This window comes from Malaclemys terrapin, chromosome 7 (assembly GCF_027887155.1).
Source record: "Malaclemys terrapin pileata isolate rMalTer1 chromosome 7, rMalTer1.hap1, whole genome shotgun sequence".
NCBI classification, from domain to species: Eukaryota; Metazoa; Chordata; order Testudines; family Emydidae; genus Malaclemys; species Malaclemys terrapin.
Genome location: NC_071511.1, coordinates 93636490 through 93656701, shown reverse-complemented (window position 1 = coordinate 93656701; position 20212 = coordinate 93636490). Strand labels below are relative to the sequence as shown.

General features: G+C 40.0%; 1 protein-coding gene across 3 annotated transcripts; it reads right to left on the bottom strand.

The window, feature by feature from the left end:
- Window positions 1–379: 379 nt before the first annotated feature.
- On the bottom strand, window positions 380–19976 carry LOC128840626 (lysosomal acid lipase/cholesteryl ester hydrolase-like). 3 transcript variants are annotated; one of them, XM_054034873.1, is made up of 11 exons: window positions 19495–19976; window positions 16227–16268; window positions 13522–13635; window positions 13143–13260; window positions 7707–7905; window positions 6802–6911; window positions 5497–5633; window positions 4121–4267; window positions 3883–3954; window positions 2830–2898; window positions 380–1508 (listed from the first exon to the last, which is right to left on the bottom strand). In XM_054034873.1, exons 3-11 carry the CDS (start codon window positions 13624–13626, stop codon window positions 1275–1277), a joined length of 1191 nt encoding a protein of 396 aa, XP_053890848.1. In that variant the 5' UTR covers window positions 13627–13635; window positions 16227–16268; window positions 19495–19976; the 3' UTR covers window positions 380–1274. The 3 variants fall into 3 exon arrangements, with proteins under 3 accessions (XP_053890848.1, XP_053890847.1, XP_053890849.1); XM_054034872.1 differs by lacking the exon at window positions 16227–16268; XM_054034874.1 differs by lacking the exons at window positions 4121–4267; window positions 16227–16268.
- Window positions 19977–20212: the final 236 nt, after the last annotated feature.

Sequence of the window (20212 nt, the reverse complement as noted above, 5' to 3'; positions counted from 1 at the left end):
AAGTTCACAGTTTAAACAATAATGAGCAGGATTCTCCTTTTGATTCTGCAGTCTGTTTGGGGTGTTGTGATAGAGTAAAAGAAACTTATGTCTTTGAATTAAGTTTTTGGCAAAAAAATAATATTGATTCAATGTTAATATCGGCTACATGTTAATAGTGTGTCTTTTCTCATTGAATTGAGCATTAGATATTAGAATCTTGTAACTGTCGCATTAGCTTGCTATTTATCATTCAAGATTGTTCTATCAGATTCTTCCTTTCTGCTCCTCTAATTATGAAACAAAAGAATACACTTCAGAATCAGAACATTTAAAGAACTTTACTTTTATTGAATTCAAAAGTTATGTAAATAGAGATAGAATACAATTATAGAGATTTATTTTTAGTTAATGGCATACATCCGCTCATACCAGGGCCAGCTCTAGGCACCAGCATTCCAAGCATGTGCTTGGGGTGGAACTTCTCAAGGGGCCCTTTGGGGGTGGCTCTTTTCAAGGGGTGGCACTCTTTATTTATTTTTTTTGCTTGGGGCGGCAAAAAAACTGGAGCCGGCCCTGGCTCATACATATATAGAACAATCTCCTTATAATAGTCTTTTTCCACTACCTTCTTCTTCAAGGGGACAATAAAAAGACATGCCTATTGGATCTCTTCATGGTCTGTATTGATAATCACTGGGATTAGTGCAGAATGACTTTTGGTGATGTGACAGGAGTATTGATCCTGACCCTAGGTGGGTGACTGGGACCATAAAATAAAGTCTGGGCCAGATCCTCAACTGCATTAAAATCAGTGTAGTTCCAGTGACATCAAAGGAATTACATATTTCAAAGTAAGAAACAGCTTGGGTGCTTTTCTGAATTTGGGCATTGTGATTGCGTGTCTAGTCTAGCCACATGTATCAGTTGTGCCCTATGCATTCAATTCAACTTATAGAAAAGGTCATCCAGACACGAGCTAAGAAAATCATCTTGGAAGCAGTTCTATCCTCCTATCCATGATGTATTTAATTTACGACACATACTTTAGAAAGCAGAAGACTTGTGTGTGGTGCTTTAAAAATGTACTTTGCTAGTTCAATTACTTTTTTGGATACATATGTGCTGCTGACCTAATATCATTAAAGAAAATCTTATTAAAGTAAATCTAGTGAATATAGACCATTATGTGCAAATAGTTTTGTAGTTCACTAAAAATCAAGAAAAACAGATATAAACAGAAATTAATCAAATCCTTGATCCTACAGCCACATTATTTTTATGGATCATTATTTTCATGGGTTTTTCCTCATCAAGTTGAGGAGTTCATTATACATGCGCTTAGGTGCATCGAGGCCCCAGATGAAATCAAGATGGTTCCAATCAGGAATCGCCTTGTGGTAAACCAGATTAGTGACTTGTTGGCGCAAAAGGGCAACATCCCTAGGGTCAGCGAGCAAGTCATTTCCAGCACTCCACATTGCAGTTGGAACTTGCATGTTCTTCACATTGTATAAGGGAGGAGTATCCTTTAAAAAGGGGGTTTTATAAAAGAAAAAAAAGAGTTTCATGTCACTAGAGGATTATTTAAAACAAAGAACAACTTCATAATGATTTATTGTAGTTCTGGAAAGGATAGCAATGAGGACAAGGGAGTTGTGAATCAGAAGTTTTGGATTTCCTGACAGTTCGTATTTGAATTTTCAACCGGGAAATTCATTGCATCATTTTTGGAACTAAATTTTCCTAATTTCTTTAAAGAAACAGTAACAGATGATCCCTCACTCTCACAGATCTTGGGAGACAGACCTATCCTCGCTTACAGACAACCCCCCAACCTGAAGCAAATACTCACCAGCAACCACACATCACTGAACAAAAACACTGACCCAGGAACCTATCCTTGCAACAAAGCCCGATGCCAACTCTGTCCACATATCTATTCAAGTGATATCATCATAGGACCTAATCACATCAGCCATGCCATTAGGGGGTTGTTCACCTGCACATCTACCAATGTGATATATGCCATCATGTGCCAGCAATGCCCCTCTGCCATGTACATTGGCCAAACCGGACAGTCTCTACGCAAAAGAATTAATGGACACAAATCTGACATCAGGAATCATAACATTCAAAAACCAGTGGGAGAACACTTTAACCTGTCTGGTCACTCAATGACAGACCTGCAGGCGGCAATTTTGCAACAAAAAAGCTTCAAAAACAGACTCCAACGAGAAACTGCTGAGCTTGAATTGATATGCAAATTAGATACAATCAACATAGGCTTAAATAGAGACTGGGAATGGCTGAGCCATTACAAACATTGAATCTATCTCCCCATGTAAGTACACTCACACTTCTTATCAAACTGTCTGTACTGGGCTATCTTGATTATCACTTCAAAAGGCTTTTTTCCCCCCTCTTACTTAATTGGCCTCTCAGAGTTGGTAAGACAACTCCCACCTTTTCATGCTCTCTATACGTGTATATATATCTCCTCAATATATGTTCCATTCTGTGCATCTGAAGAAGTGGGCTGTAGCCCACGAAAGCTTATGCTCACATCAATTTGTTAGTTTCTAAGGTGCCACAAGTACTCCTGTTCTTTTCGCGGATACAGACTAACACGGCTGCTACTCTGAAACCGGTAACAGAACAGAAACATATGTTTTAATATGCAAGGTTAGACATTCCAACGGAAAGAAAAGACCAACTAACTGATTCTATTTTGAAATACATTTTGAATTTGGTTCCTAATTCCTGAGAACCTTTGCTATCTCTCCCCCCCCCCTTTTTTTTTTTTTTAATAAGAGAAAGACAAATATTTCCCCATTTGAAGAGGTTTACCTGATTATAGTGCAAACGGTTGAACTGGATTCCCCAGTCATAAGCTTTAAGTTCACCAGTTTCAATTGCCTAGAGTAAAAGATTAAAATCAAATTTATATATATATTAGTAAACATAATTGTGATCATTGTGAGAAAAAGATAGGTTCATTACTTCATACATTTGCAGATTTTTCACATGTAGAGGTTAATAATTCCCTCTGCCTTAAAACCTGAGGGAGTGAAATACAGACAGACAGCAGTTGAAGGAAAACTGGGTTGTCATATATACCCCAAGGCAACTGGAATGGATGTAGCAGAGCCAATCTGGAGCTTCTAAACAGATATATGGCCACAAGTGGAAAGTATTTAAAATATATGGTGACACCATGTTTACTCTGCTATATCTATCTATCTATCTATAATGTAAATAGCATGACAGAAAAAAATGGATATTTTGTTTACTGCAGTCTCATGTATTCTGGTGTGGGTTGGCAGTCAATATCAATTTGCAAGATAATTAACATTTTACTCAAGGGAAAAAAAACCTAAGGTTTTGTCTACACTACTGCGATAAGTCAACCTAAATTACGCTACTCTAGCTACGTGAATAACATAACTGGAGTCAACATAGCTTAGGTCGACTTACTGCAGTGTCTACACCATGCTGCATCGATGGGAGATACTCTCCCATTGACTTACCGTACTCTTCTCATTCCGGTAGAGTTTTAAGTCGACCAGAGAGTGTTCTGTTGTTGATTTAAATTGACCCCCGCTGCATCGATCACAGCAGCGTCGATCGCCAGTAAGTGTACATGGCCTTAATAGCAGTGCTGCCCTATAAGATTTCTATGCATTTAAGGTATTTTCATGACACTGCCAACGGTCTGTTTTGCAAAATATACTATGCTAGGCCATTAAGGGAGAGGCAATGCCATCTGGATTGATAATTTATTCGGAATGACAACATTTCCTGACAGAATAGTATGGGAGACTGGCCATAAATCAATTTTCAAATACAACGTATAATTGTTACATTATGATTGAAGGGCACTTTATGTTTCAGAAATTCTACCTGTTTCCAATGAATCATATTTTGTACAGATGTTCCTGCTGGGGCATGTGCTGTATACACATGTACTCGGCTCTGAAAAGAAACATTTAAATTTCACAAGAAGTTTCATTCAGAAAGTGGCTCCATTTATTTATTTATCACAAATCAATGAAGACAAATTTCAAGGATTAAATCAATCTTTCAAAAAACAAAACAAAACAAAAAAAACCATGAGGAACGGCTGTAGATTTATACATACCATATTTAAGTTCTTCTCATTAAATCCACACAGCACAAACAGGATATTACCACAAATCTTTGATAATATCTCATGGCTGCAAAATTCAACAGCAACCACCTCACCAAAGTAAGTGTGGGGTAAGAAATCTTTATTCCCAAATAAAATCTGTAAAATTACAAAGATTTATATTTATTACAATTACAGATATTGGAGAGGAAATCTTCCCTTCCCTCTATTAATGCTAGAACTCAGATGTAATATAGGGGACATTCTATGTTCAATGTATATTTAAATAACTCAGGTGAGGATGGTTCCACCACTTGGAAGACAACTCCCTATTCTAAAAATCTCACTTAAGAATTCTTCCTTTAGATCTCGATTACTATTTTCTAATCCTTAATTCTTCCTAGTTTCACTCTTTGGATAGTCCTAAATAATTCCTCTCCTTCTTTGGTATTTGCAACCTTCGGGGCCTACTAAGCTATCGCTTAGTCTCTTGGCAAAAGTAATTGGCATTACCATGCCAGATCAGGCTAGTGGTCCAACTAGTCCAGTTACTGCTCTCTGCAGTAACACATGCTTCAGAGGAAGATACTAAAATCCTTATAATGGAAAATCATGCCAGTTGGGGGAAGTAACTTCCAAACTCATGGCAGTTCATGATTAGTTTATACCCTGAAGCAATAAGTTTGATATCCCTTATTTTGTATCCTACCTAGTATAGCTGAATATCCTCATTACCCATAAAAATATCTAACCCGCCTTTGAATCCTGCTAAGCTTCTTCCTTTTAGAGTTTTAGATTTGTTGCCCTTCAGTTTTATAGAATGCTACCCTTTTCTTGTATTAGGAAAAAGGGTAAGGTAGAGTGGCAATGCTTTGTTACCACCTCTACACCAGTTACTATTTTATACACCTCTCCTATCTCCCTTTAATTCATGCACTCTCTGAATAATCCAAGATTTTTTCCACTCTCCCATGAAACTGAAGTATGCCCATGCCTCTAATCAGTTTTCTAATTCTGCTATACCATACTTTAAGGGTAAATTTTGGCACCATAAACACAGATTATGGACTAATGTATGTGACTAGCTTTAACACTGGTGCAGATTGCACACTAAAAATCACTGGATATTCTACAAAAACAACAAGGAGTCTGGTGGCACCTTAGAGACTAACAGATTTATTTGGGCATACGCTTTCGTGAAGTGAGGTTTTTACTCACAAAAGCGTATGCCCAAATAAATCTGTTAGTCTTTAAGGTGCCACCAGACTCCTTGTTGTTTTTGTAGACACAGACTCACACGGCTACCCCCTGATACTGGATATTCTACAGTGTCTCAACTCATTTTAGAATCCCCACCCAAGAAGAAATTGTGTGAAGAAATTGCATACCTTGATCATTGAATTGGAAAGTAATGCAAGCTTTGTCAATGGGGATTTGGCATATTTCACTGTGGCTACAGGAGCTAAGGCAAAGTACATTTTGATTCTCTGAGCCAGCTGGGGCATGGTTGAAAATGCTATGAAAGCTGAAAATGAAGAAAGAAGCATACAAGTTACTATTGTGGAGTTCAGGCACAATGTTCAGTTTTTGTAAAAACTATTTTACAAACTGCAATGAGAACAGAAGAATTTTCAAAGGGTCAATTGTAAACAGAGGCTGTTTATAATGTAAACATTCTCTAGCTGCATTTGTGGCCCACACCTTGAAGTGCTGTTCTAGGTCGCAATTTTCAAAAGTCTCGAGTACTAGGAAGTTCCCATTGAAGTTTGAGGATGATATGATGACACTTGAAGTCTGAAACTTTCTTTCCGGTGAACTTAGCTGGAATGTAATTTAGTGCCTTTGCATTAGCTTAATGAAATGCTGTGTTAAAACAAGGTTTTGACTATTTGAAAGTAGAGTCCTGAGTGTGCACGTCAGATTTCCCATAAAGTGTGATTATAGTCAGAAAAACAACTGTCAGAATGGCACATTCCTACCCAGATGTCCTTCCTCTGTATTGCCAGGCTCAGATTTACTTATGTGAGCAAATGAAGTAAGTATTTATTACTCTTGTTAGCACTGCAGAACCCAAATAGCCATTGTAATGCTGAGTGGGCTCCTACAGTGGTTCATACATCAAAATAACTGTTAACTGAATTTCTCTGAGTCCACCCTAGTATAAAATGGTTTATTTTTCTATAAGGCGGCTATTATGCAATTCTAAACCCTAGAGAAAACAGGGCAATGGTGTTCTAAAAAGTTAGTTGGCCAAGGTAGGAACCACAGGTGTTCAAATACAATGTTCCTGCTCTCTGTTAGGATTTTATAATGTGCTAGTTGAAACATGTTGTTAACTCACATGTTCTAGCAATAAACTTTCTTCCTAAAGTGGGCAAGCCCAAGATAAAAATCTGTACTTCATGGTGTGCACCTTAACTACACACTCCAGTTGCATCTGGGTTATGGAATGATTATGTGCACCTCTGAAAAGAACAGAACATGACTTTCAGATGACAGAACAACCAGGACATGACATTGTCCTAAAAATTCTCTTCTGGTTGCCTGTGGTATTTGCAGCAGAAACAAAGGGAAATGGAACAGGGTGCATGTGTGCATGGGAGGTGGGTGTGTAGCAAAGGATGGAAGAGATCTAGCTTATAATGGACCGTTATTTCCGTAACTAACGATACACAGTATTCCCCTTAACTTACCTATAGTGGTGCCTTGTGAATGGCCAACATAATACAACTGCTGTTGTCCAGTTTTCCGCACAATAAAATCAATCACTGCTGGAAGGTCATATTTAGCCATTTCATCAAAGCTACAAAAGGAAAAAGTACCACCTTTAAGTGTAATAGAATTAGATATATACTTTTAAAAGCAAAATGTCTTTGAACCATAGAATAGGCATAGCACATGCACTGCAAGCCTCTCATACTGTTCCCCCAAAGTGCCTCAAATGTTTATAGCCCCATCCCCACTGGGCCAGAAACTGAGGTAAGGAATCATGTTTAAACTCTTTTCCACTATATCAGTCAGAATGATTCACTGGTCCAAACTGTGTTTTAATATATATATATATATATATATATATATATATATATATATATATATATATATATATATATATATATATAATATATAGTTTGAGATACAGCTCTCTCATATCCATGTTAGTTGCAACTATGTTTAAAGAGAGTCTCTAATGGCAATTTCTGACAATGACTGTCAGATACTGTAGCAAGGCTTTTGAACTTTTTTGTCCTTTGGTAAATTCATATTACAGTTAAAAGGCATTTGATTTCACTGAATTTATCCTGTACTCATAATAAATTTAGTAATTCCTAAAGAACTGCAAGCAGGATACAGAGAAATAGACAATAACAACACCTACATATTTAAATTTGTCCACTAATTCTGGGGGTGCAGGCTGAGAAATCGAGTGCCTGATTATCTGAGATGCTCATCATGGGCATTCAAAATTAATGGACACATTTTAGTGTTTTAGCCTAATTCTTTATTAGTTTCTCACTGAATTAGTGAAAGCTTTCACACCACCACTTTATAAAACAAAATAAATTGGTCACATCATTGTTTTTCCCAAATTATAGTCTACCTGAAAGCCCAGAATTTCGCTTGGTGCACTGAAAGGGTTTCATGTCGTCTAGACCAGGTGTTCCCTCTGCTGTTTCCTATCCAAACATCATAGCCTGCATCTGCCAGAATGAAGCCCAGGCTGTTTTTAGCCACATTGGTGAGCCAGGTGCTACCATCTGTAAGTAAACCATGCTGCAGAAACACAACAGGCTTTGGACCTGAAAGAGAGAGAAAGAGACACTGCATATTCCACACAACCAAAACTTCTATGACATTGATAATAAAATGACACTCATGCCCCAACAGCCAAACTCCTGACTCCAACACCTAGTTCTAGCTGTAGCGGGATTAAGTTGAATTACTAGAGACTAATGTGGAATTCCTTAAAGACACTTCTTACAACCAGAAAACTACATATAAGTATTCTCTCACTTGTACTACTGGGTGTTAGACAAAGAACAATTTTATGGAAAAATTAAGTTTCTCAAATGCTATAATCACTAAATATGGAAAACTTTGGAGAAGATTTAAGGGAATGGCTTATAATTACCATGGCTAAATGCATACTGAAGGTGTACTTCAATATTAGTCCTATTATATTTGATTATCAGAAAATATATTTGTTGTGTAGTTCAGGCTCCAAGCAGTACATGCCTGGAAAGTTTCATCCTGAATACTGGATCTACACCCTCTCTCAGCCTCTTCACATAGTTCATACTAATTCCCATAATAACTGTATCTTGGCGCGGCAGTTTCTCATGATCTACTTCCACCATCATGTGGCTATGTTCAGACCCCTCCTAATCATTGCTACAATACTGTGATTCCCTACAATACTGTGATTCCAGGGTCGGTCCCTGGAGCCAGAACCAGCACACACTGGAACAGCGTTCCGGCTCTTTTGCCATGTGGAAGATGCCATTTTGTTCTCAAAATGGCGTCCTCTGCAAAGTGTGACCTCTGACGCACTATGCATGCCGGGTCACGCTGGAGGAGGCGTTCCGGTAGTACCAGAAATGAAAAGGGTACAGGACACTTAGTAAGATGCCAAAGAGTTCCTTGGGGAAAAAAGTTTGGGAACCATTGCAATAATATTAACTGTTTTTTTAAAGTATCATGAAGTCAGTGCCATAGCACCTTATACCACTGCATTTCAGACCTTTTTCCTTAAAAAGCCCTGACATGAATCCCTTTCACTGCACTTACAACCATGGATACCATAATTAGCAGTAATTCCAGTTTGATCTATGTTGTGATAAGTTGACCTGGGGACCTGGTGTCCAGAGTACACTGCAGGTATAGGAGCCTTCCCTGTCCCCTCCTGAAAACAACTGGCAGCTCAAGCCCAGCAAGGAAATGTGTTTTACTGCACAGGAAGTGGTGCCAGAGAACACAGAGATTTGAACTGCTTGAAGGGGATGATGCTACCTAAGAGGGTTTTTTTGCCTTCACTGGGGTCTTGACCAAACTGGGACCAGCACCACTCACCTTCCTGCCTTTGAACCTATAAGTTGCCCACCTCTCCTTCTTCCCCCTCCCTAACACCATCGCAACAGTTTATGGAAACATTTAACCAACCCATGGAACTCCCACAAAGTAGTTAAAATAGACAACATAGCTCAAGTCCTTAACATAGTTATCTAAAACTAAAGATCTGAGATCTAAACAGTGAGGAAGTATATTTACAATTGACACTAGTTAAATGATTTCTTTGCAAATTAATGCAGTTATTCAAAATTAAAGTATGCAAAAATGAAATTGATGGAAGGAGAGAAGTTTTATACAAAATTAAAAATACAGTAAACCATCAATCACTAGAACAAGCCAAAAACCAGATTTAAAACCTTTTTAAAAAATACTCTATTGTTCCCAGACACAATGTTGTTGTAGCCATGTTGGTTCCAGTATATTAGAGAGACAAGAGAGTGAGGTAATATATTTTATTGGACCAACTTCTATTGGTGAGAGAGACAAGCTTTCGAGCTACCCAGAGCTCTTCCCCAGGTCCGGGAAGTGTACTTAGAGTGTCACCGCTAAATACCAGATTGAACAGATAGTTTAGCGTAAGAAGGTAGCACATATTCCAAGTGGCTACTTCACCTTGAGTGTATCTGAAGTTATGAATATTGGCAATGTACTTGTATCTTATACATGTCTTGTATTCCTCGGAGTCACCCCCTCTAGATAAATTTAGTTCAGGGCTAGCCAACTATGATCAGTGGTGCAAGGAAGCCAGTGTGATCAGGTACGCCATGCCATCAAGACATTTATTGCTGCCGGAAAAGCCCTGCAGTTCCACGGATACCAATTTCTAGCCGTGGATATAAATTTGTATCCATGCAGGGCTCTAGTCACGGAACATTTTTTGTGAGGGAGGGTTGGAGTTGGGGGGGGGGAGGGGAAAAGATGCCATACTGGTAAGAGTTAAAAATCTACTTGCATCACTGGTGTTGATGGCCCATTAAGGACACTCAGGGCTCACAATGGGCCATTGAAGAAACTCATCCCACCCAGAACATCTTCCTGCAGATGCCTCAGACAGTAAGAAGCTGATGGCAAACGATGCAAGGACATGTGATATGCTCATGTGACCCTGGACTCCATCTTGGGCCAGTAACTTTCCATACAAAGGAGAATTGGGCTTTATTTGGGATAGTGAACTTCCATGCACATGGCAGAGGATATAAATTGCAGTTGGAACATCTCCATTCTGTCTTCATTTCCTGCTTCATTTCTCCAGACTGGATTTCTATCAAGGAAGCTTTGAACAAGGACTAATGACTCCCAATCTATTTGGGTGATTCCAGAGAGGCTTTTTACAAGTTAGCAGACTATTCCATCACTACTACAAACCTGACATAAGCACTTGGCAATCATTTATATGTATACGATCTATTAACCATTTTAACTCTAAAGACTTGTTGTTAAAAGAAAAGAAGTTAGTTTACTAAGGATTGGCTGACAGTGGGGTTTTCGGGTAAGATCTGAGATACAGATTGACCTGGGATAAGTGTCTGATCCGTTGGGAATAGAAGAACCTCACATATAGTGAAATGTGTTTTCAGTAACACCTCACTCTATTAGACCAATTTGTATGGATGGGAACCAAGGGCTGGAATGCCTAAAGGGGACTGTGTTTGACTTCTTGTTAACCAGTTTGGTGATACAGAAGTTCTTTGTTACTGGCTTGGTGAATATAATTATAGAATAAATCACCAGTGTTTGGAGGATTGTCTGCCTCATTTCTTGGTATCTGCCCTAAGCATGGCATTCTGAGTGTGTTCCATCCCAGGCACCCAGTCATGATGGGTTTTCACATTACATAGGCAAGTGTTCAACTACAACAATAACCCAAACTTGCACTGAATTCAGACACTGGTATGAAGCTTTTATATGACTGATAGATTGTTGAAACCCATCATAGACTTTCTGTACTTCTTCCTCAACCCCTTGTCATTGCCGATTATCACCTCAATAACAACCTCATTTTCAATCCAATAGCTCCCCCTGATGGATTCATTTAGCCATGCCATCACTCAGCATACAATGGAAAAAACAACAAAATCCTCAAAAATAAATACGCATTGGTAACATTCATTTATTTAGATTTTAAAATATAAAGAGATGTTCAGCCATGGCTCTAGATGCCCTATCATCATCATCATCATCAATAACATGACAAATAAATTTAGAGCAGTATTAAATAATCACTTTACACTAACGCAACAGACACCTACTAAGAATGCTTTGCATCTCTTGATCATCTTAGCTGTGCGCCATACCCTTTTCCATTAGCCCTGCACAATGACACTTCCCAGGCTCTAAAGATTTTCCCTTAAGCACATGCTGAAAGGCAAAGCAAAAACAAAACAAAAATCTCCTCCAGACTTGTGGTCTCTGTTTTAGGTTTGTGGCTGGTGATTCTTCTGGATAAGCAATAATGTTGCTCTCTGCAGGGCAACTGATTTAGATCTCAACATCTGGATTGCAGCAGTGTCACTCTAGTCATCCTGGCTTCTTCTTCATGCCCAACACGGTTTATACTAACAAGCGAAGTTTTCCATACCCACAGGCAGAAACCTATCCTACCTTCAGTTTCTCTGTCAATTTTGTTTACTCCCTCCCCATCATCTCTCCATTCCCTATTATTTTGCTTGTATTTTTCCTCTTCCCTCCCACTTCCTCTCTCCTCACCTCCCACCCCACTCAGTACTCCTTCCCTTGTCCTCTCACTATGCTGAGATCCTCACCTGTATCTTTAGTTTCAGTTCCTCATACACACCTTACTGTCCTCTCGTGACTTTTAAACTGCACTTTGCTGCAGAATTTTCTTCCCATTTTTATACAGACAGTTAGCACTGTTTAGCTATTCTAGGGATTAGCAGGGGAAAACTGACTACCTGTGCATTTGTACACTTTGCAAGGACAGTGCTTAACCCTGCAAGGTTGCTTGCAGATGCAGAGTGGATAGGCTTAGTTTAGCATAAGATTCAAACATTACATATAAAGACTTTTCTCCTCTTGACCATTTTCATATTAATTTTTTTGAGCCATTGCATTTGGTTATTTGTCTTCAAAACAACAACAGTTGAGAGGAATCTCTTATTCCAAAAGAGTTCCCATTAGACAACCATACAGCCCACCTAGAGTCAAATGGCAATATAAATATTGATTTTCCCCATAACAAAAACGTTTTGGTTTATAAATTTTAAAGAAACAAGTGATCACATACTTCCGGTGTTTCAATACTGAATTTATGCAAGAGATTAGAAACCTAACCATAGTAAATGAGATAACATTCAGTTATTTGTTGTATATGCTTTAGTTTATGCCATGGGATCATACAGATGAAACAGATGACTAAGTGAGAGACCGGTTACCCATTTTAAGACTGACGAACAAAAAAAGCAGGAAATAAGCACTTCTCTAACAAGGGCCAAGACCACCCCTCTCTGCTCCTAGTATCATGGGGAAGGCTGAGATCCAGTGGCTCCCCTAGGGTACAAGCGCAAGGGTGGTGTTGTGACTATTCAGTAACACTCATCCCCCACTGTCAGTGCCCTGTAGAAGCTCCACTACAGAAGCTCTAGCAGAACTAGAACATAACTTTGTTCTCTGTGCAACCTACTACACAGCCACAGAAGGCCTCTGCCAATGGCAGTATGGCTTCTGCAGGACCAGTGCTGCCAGTTGGGGATCATGGGGGCTAGGAGTGGTGCAGAGCTTCAGGGTAGAGTAGGCTGTGGGAGGAAAACCCTTTCAGGGCACTACAGGGAAGGGCCTTCTCCATAAATCTCCCTTTATTGGATGAAAACTCCATAAAACCAAACTCATGGGATTTTCTGGGACCCCTGTAAGCCTCTTGAACATATGTCTATGTTCTAGGTTAAAGTCCTTCCTGACCTAATCATAAGGATACAGCAAGTGTCCTGTTTAATATGGACATCAATTTTACCTGTGTTGTCAGCATGTACTTTTCCATGGGGTATTCTGTTAACACTAAGTATATAGCCATCCACTGTCACAACATCATACTCTTCACTGGGGTATCCCCAGTAGGTGATGATCTCACTCTGTAGGAAGAAAAATCAAAGACTTTGGTCTTAGACTGCCAACAAGTTTTCAATTTTTAAAGGCTTTCCTAGGCTATGTATACACTCAGGATTTTAACTGGAAGGAGTTTCTAGTGGGATCATCGAGGAATACTGAACTGTGGGGCGTTATCTATTGTAGGCTCTGAAAGTTGAATCCACAGACTTACATATTTAACTACTAGCAATGTACATTTCATTGTTTTACAGAGATTTCCCCCCACCCTTGGACACTGTACTTACAATATTCATAAATGTTTCAGGATTAAAAGGTGTGTTATCGCCAACAAGTCCTTGCGCCGATACAGTTCCATGGATCAAACATGTCACAACTACAGCCAGCCACATCTTGGGTCACTTAGAAAAAAAAATGTGTACTGCGTTAGTGTTATCAGAATCAAGGGTAACTTACACAAACCGTACTAGTTATGACTTAATGTAGTTTACTATTATTCATGTTTATTCTGCATTGTTATACTCTAGGAAAAATATTATGAAGTCCCGCTTTCTGCATGGTTCTTATACTGGTCATTAATTGCTAAGACACTAACCTCAAACAAACAGCAACATCACTCACATAGTTCAAGACTCAGCAGATGGGTAGATAACACTTGCACTCTACATTGTTAATACATGGTCTACAATAACAACTAGAGATGGGCTTGAGCTGGAAAGCAACTAGAGCTGGATCAAAACTTATCCAGCATTTGATGGCTTTGGATCCCCAGGTTTTGGTTTGTCCCCCGTGTCTAACAGCAATAACTGAGTCCAGCATTTCCTTACAATTGATATCAAGCTGATTTAAAGCCTTCCCATCCGTATACAAGGGCTGCATGATCGAGTGCTAATCTCTATGTTAAGCTAAGTGGAAAAGAGTTCCGGAAATACTAGTAGCTAATGTAAGGACAATAATTCTCTATCAGTGCCCTGCACATATCATCTGAAATTGCAAAGTGTATTAAAATAAATTGACATATGCCTGATTTTTAATTTCTATTTTCATTGTATAATATATCTCAAGTCAAATTCCTTCTATCTGGTCATTAAACCCAGAAAGTGCCCTGTGTTTCCAATCTATTGCTTAAGTAATACTGACCTGAGAGAGCCTCTTTGGACTAAACACTTGGTATTTGGCGGGGGGAGGGGGAGGGGGAGGGGGGGGAGAAATCAGATGCAAGGAAGATAGACTCATAGACTTTAAGGTCAGAAGGGACCATTATGATCATCTAGTCTGACCTCCTGCACAACGCAGGCCACAGAATCTCACCCACCCACTCCTGTAACAAGCCCCTAACCTATGTCTGAGTTATTGAAGTCCTCAAATCATGGTTTAAAGACCTCAAGGTGCAGAGAATCCTCTAGCAAGTGACCTGGGCCCCACGCTGCAGAGGAAGGCGAAAAACCTCCAGGGCCTCTGCCAATCTGCCCTGGAGGAAAATTCCTTCCCGACCCCAAATATGGCGATCAATTAAACCCTGAGCATGTGGGCAAGACTCACCAGCCAGACCCCCAGGAAAGAATTCTCTGTAGTAACTCAGATCCCACCCCATCTAACATCCCATCACAGACAATTGGGCACATTTACCTGCTAATAATCAAAGATCAATTAATTGCCAAAATTAGGCTATCCCATCATACCATCCCCTCCATAAATTTATCAAGCTTAGTCTTGAAGCCAGATATGTCTTTTGCCCCCACTGCTCCCCTTGGAAGGCTGTTCCAACACTTCACTCCTCCAATGGTTAGAAACCTTCGTCTAATTTCAAGTCTAAACTTCCTAATGTCCAGTTTATATCACTCTCACCAATATCTGTTGGATGAAAGATTTAAATGTCTTTGTAGACCACTCTAATAAGACGGACACCTGCTAATTTTCTTACAGGTTATGTATTACAATTTTGTGGCTACATGTATTAGTAAATAAATCTAGGAGTTTACTCAGTTTGCTACATAGCCTAGCCATTAGGAGTTCCAGTCCTGCAAACGCTTACACTTGCAGTAGTCCCATTGAAGCCAATGGTGCCATTAATGTGAACAAGTCAAACAGGACTTGGCTTGTGATGTTGAACAATGCTAAATATTGGAGTGAATAACAGCATCCAGTGCAGGCTGATGTGCCAGGATGGCCTACTTACCACTGCACACAATCCAACAGCAGAGAAAGGGATGTGCCACCTTTTTGTAGTTAGAGTGTGTCTGTGTTACATTTCTCTTGCACTAATCAGATCATAAAGTGGTCTGTCTCCCATCAATGCACAGAAGAGTAGGTGTACATTTTCCACTGGCATTAAGTGACAGAATAGCTCCCTTAAAGGTCAATCTCACCTGCCTCTTCCCCTCTCTAGATAGTACTGTTATGATAGTATGGAAGAGTATGTACTCATCCAAGGGGAAATTTTGCAGGCATCAGTATACTGTATGCACAAATATTTCCGTTAATACAGCTAAACAAATCTACCCAGCAGTTTGTCGTCCTTTTTGTCTCTATCTGATTCCAAACAATTCAATATACACAGTAAGAGCCCAAACAAAAGAAGTGCTTTATATCTAGGCTTGGAAGGCTTACATTTATATTGGTAACTGTCGATAAACATTACTTTCAGCATAGACATACAAACAGACAAAATATTTCCATTGATAAAAGAAATTTATACATAGGCAAGAAAAACTGCTGTTTGAGAACTTATTGGGGTGATTTAAGGATATTTAATTTTCATGTTCTGACATGTGATGTTGACAATTTGTGTTTTAATTGTTATAAAGTTTTAACATTTGAATCTCAACATCTATTGTCATTAAGTATTGTCTGACTCCAACCCATAGTTTTCAACTGTGAAAATTTAAATAATTAAAAACTGAAAAAATGCATAAACCCCATAATTGTGCAACTGTGCAAAATTTAAATTGATAAAAAATTAAAAATCCTGTAAAATAAATGTTGACATTACCTGTCAAAATCACGTAAAAAAAATTTCTGCCAAGTCTATTTACTAAAAAAAAAAGGAAAAGACATTGGTTAAAAGAGTTGCTTTGTCTATCTTAGGCTTTTCTATAGCGCTCATGATCATAGTGAAAGTGATTCAAGAATTTACTACAATAATTTATAATACATTATCTATAAATATAGATGTAAGCATAAATCACACCATATTATACTAGATTAACACACCCTACAAAAGGTGTGTTGATCAGAACAAGTACCACACACACATTCTATTGTTTTGTGAACTGCCCATCTCTAAATTATTTTTCCCGGTACTAGACCTACCAACTAAAAAGCACAGGTTACCAGCTTCATGTAGATACAGGAGGAGGACAGCTCCTTTGGAGGGATTCAAAGACAGGATTCAGAGCACCTGTGATGGACACAGTGCTAAAACAATGTCAGGTTGCGGGATGTCAGAGGAGAAGGAACAGTGACCGTATATGGCACCAGGGAGACTAGACTTCACCCGCAACTAGCATGGTTTACTGCACTTTGTGTCTCTCACTAGCCAGACCTTCCTAGTATTTTAACTGTGGCCAGGGAGGCAGGGAGAGAAAGAAAGAGAGATAATTCCTCCATCAGACTGTTACACATGTAGGTTATCTGCCATGCTAAAAATCTAGCTGAAGTCAGAATGCTGGCTCGAACAGGTTCTACTAAATTCTATTTTACCCTTCTGCAAATATTTATGAATGTTTTAACAGGATTTTCTTTAGTGAGATGCTTGATATTTTAACAGGCCCTAATTACATTGGTTTCCAGTTAGCTTATTTGTCAAGAACTCTATCTTTGTTAGAGTCTCCATTTATTACAGGAGAAAGCAGTAACTTACTACAAAAGAAGTGTTCCATTCATGAATGCTTTTGAAAATCTTTAATAAAAGAAGATATAGCTAGGAGTTAAATGGGTTTCCCACAAAATGGAGTAGAAACAAGAATGCTGGCCAAAACATATTAGTTGGGGAAAATCAATAATTAGGCCTTTTAGTCTGTATCTTTAACTGCAAACATACTTCTAGAGCCAAAAATCTATTTCTCCAGAGCAGTGAAGTGCTGGAAGGAGCTTTGGGACCATTCATTATAAAATACATACAGACACTGTGACAGCATATGAATATTATGCTTGAAATATCCTTTTCTTTTAAAATTACAGCACATGCAACAACATTAATAGATCTGTCTAACCTCACAGTTGTCATTAATAAAAGTACTAAAATACAGAGTTTTGGTGTAAGTTTTGTAGACTTTAAGGAAGACAGGTCTCATGTTTAAGGCACTGAGCTAGGATTCAGTACATGTAGATTTGTTACTGGCTCCGCTATAGACATTCTGTGTGACCTTGGCCAAGCCACTCAGGCTACATTTTTCAGACGTGGGTAAGTGGGTGCAACCTGTGAGCCCTCAGGGGAACATGGGTGACATCCACAACTCTTAGCCCACTTTCCTTCAGTGCTTTCTGATAGAATGCCCACAGTGTGGAGTTGAGTGGTTCTGCCCATGGGCTAGATGATATAATCAGGTGCCCTCCTCACTATGGCATGCCAGAAGTCCTCAAGGCAGTAAACTGAGATACGGTAGCAGTTTTCCCTATAGACCTTTAGATGACCAGGCCAGTGTGCCCAGAGTAGCAGTGATCCTGAGAAGGACAAAGCATGCATGGCAATTTTGTGACCCTCTCCAGGTCCTCCCTCAGCTCACCTCTCAGATAGGATAACCCCAGGTCACCACTGTGACCTGGGGTTATCCTGACTAAACCTGTTAAGGAAACATGCAAGTTGGCCGCCCTGATAATATCCAGCACTCCTGCTTTTTTATGCAATCCCCCTTTCAGCGCTGGCTGAGTAATTGTATGATATGTTAACAGGAGAGAGGTCACGCACAGTTTATGGACAGTTCCAACATTGCTGTTGCTTGGGCTCGTTTCACGGTGCCCTCTCCTTGTACTGGTGTGCTTAAAGAATAGAGCTACTTAGCTTGGCCTTCAGTGAGACAAGAAGGTGTTAAACACACTTAGGGCTAGTCTACACCAGAAGCACTACAATGGCACAGCTGCGCCAATGCAGCTATGCCGCTGTAGCGCATCTGGTGAAGACGCTCCATGACGATGGGAGAGAGCTCTCCAGTCAGCATAATAAAACCACCTCTGTGAGCAGTGGCAGCTATGTTGGGAGGAGACTGTCTTAGGTCAGTGCAACTTACGTCACTCCGGAGGGTTGCTTATTTACACCTCTGAGAGGCATAACTTATACCGACAGAACCTCTAGCGTAGAGGAACCCTAAAGCAGGGGACTACCGTGCTTGAACTAAAAAATAATCCAAACTCACACAAACAAGTTAAAAACAATTACTATAAACTGTATAAACAACTAGAAGTCTTTGTGGCACCTTAGAGACTAACAAATTTATTTGGGCATAAGCTTTCATGGGCTAAAACCCACTTCATCAGATGCATGAAGAGAGGTACAGTACAGAGTGCTAACGAGCCAATTCAATTAAGGTGGAAGTGGGCTATTCTCAACAGTTGACAAGAAGGGGTGGAAATCACTTTTGTAATGCTAATGAGGCCAGTGTACCTTGTCAACTGTTGAGAATAGCCCACTTCCACCTTAATTGAATTGGCCCATTAGCACTGACCCCCTACTTGGTAAGACAACTCCCATCTTTTCATATGCTGTGTATTTATACCTCTCTACTGTATTTTCCACTCCATGCATCCGATAAAGTGGGTTTGAGCCCACGAAAGCTTATGCCCAAATAAATGTGTTAGTCTCTAAGGTGCCACAAAGACTCCTCGTTGTTTTTGCTGATACAGACTAACATGGCTACCACTCTGAAACCTATAAACTATGTTACAATTTGATTAAAGACAAATATACAATCAATAAAAATATTAAATGATTGAAATGATTAGAGATATTAATAATGCTCTTTAATTACTAATGGCTATGCTGGCAAGTACACTAGGGCATCTGACCACACACTCCCTAATGTTCCTACCAAAAGTGTCTCCTCCTTCAGTCCCCCACATTTCAGGTACCAGTGTGGTACATGTGGAGGCATGCTGCAGGCCTGTAAGGAGATGCTCTTAGAAACACACTTGATTATACTGGGAATTGGTAGTGCAGATCTTCATGATCTAGGCAGATTAAAACCCTTTCACAGATAGAATGTGCCTTAATGGTATAAGATTAAACCTTAACTACCTATCTAGCTGTAATACAGGATACTCACTCAGGGTTCCCTTTCTGGCTGAGCACTCAGAAGACTGGTGCAGGCATGCAGGTCCTTCCTGGGGATTACTGGAGAGGAACTAAAACATCCACACTCTTCTGGAACCGTGCCGACAGACTTTAAAGCTTGGAACCCGCAGGTTCAGATGCAAGCAGGTCAGGTCTCAGGATCCAAAATCCCAGATCCGGTATGGGCTGGCTGCAGGGCAAACAGGCTGCAGATGGTGGCAGGCAAGCAAGGCTGTCTCCTTCTGTTGCTGGCAGGTGGGGGCAGGAGAAGCAGATTGTACCTTCGTGAGGCTTTTCTGCTGGCTGAGGTTACAGATAGGTCAGTTGCTGGGCCTGGCAGTGCTATGCTGGCCGGCTACAGGGAGACCTTCTTTCTGCTTCGCTCCCAGCTAGTCTTGCCATGTGGAGGAAAGCAGGGCTATTCATAGCCTCTCTCCTGCTTTCCCAGGCATCCGGGGCTGTGCCCAGGGTCAGAAACTGCTTGCAGTGCTGCGTGGCTGTCTTGTGCCCTCTAACTGGCAGCTGATGACTTCAGTTGTCTCTCCTCTTCCCATTGGAGGAGGGTTGCCAGGGTGATTGGGGGGTGGGTGTTGTGTCCCCTTCCTCTTCCCTACTGCTGCCAAGGTGGACACCAATGCAGGACTCTGTTGTGGACCCCAAACCCCCAAGGTGCATCTCTTCTCTTGGGAAACAGCCCCCTTGCTAAAACC

Bases quoted from the DNA above. Each gene is read 5' to 3' on its own strand.
- LOC128840626 (XM_054034873.1), bottom strand. From the start codon at position 13,626: ATGTGGCTGGCTGTAGTTGTGACATGTTTGATCCATGGAACTGTATCG. The intron at 6,912-7,706 runs GTAGACTATAAT...TTCCTTTTGTAG, and splicing joins GCGAAATTCTGGGCTTTCAG to CTTTGATGAAATGGCTAAAT. The intron at 2,899-3,882 runs GTAGAATTTCTG...CTTTTACTCTAG, and splicing joins ATATGATTCATTGGAAACAG to GCAATTGAAACTGGTGAACT.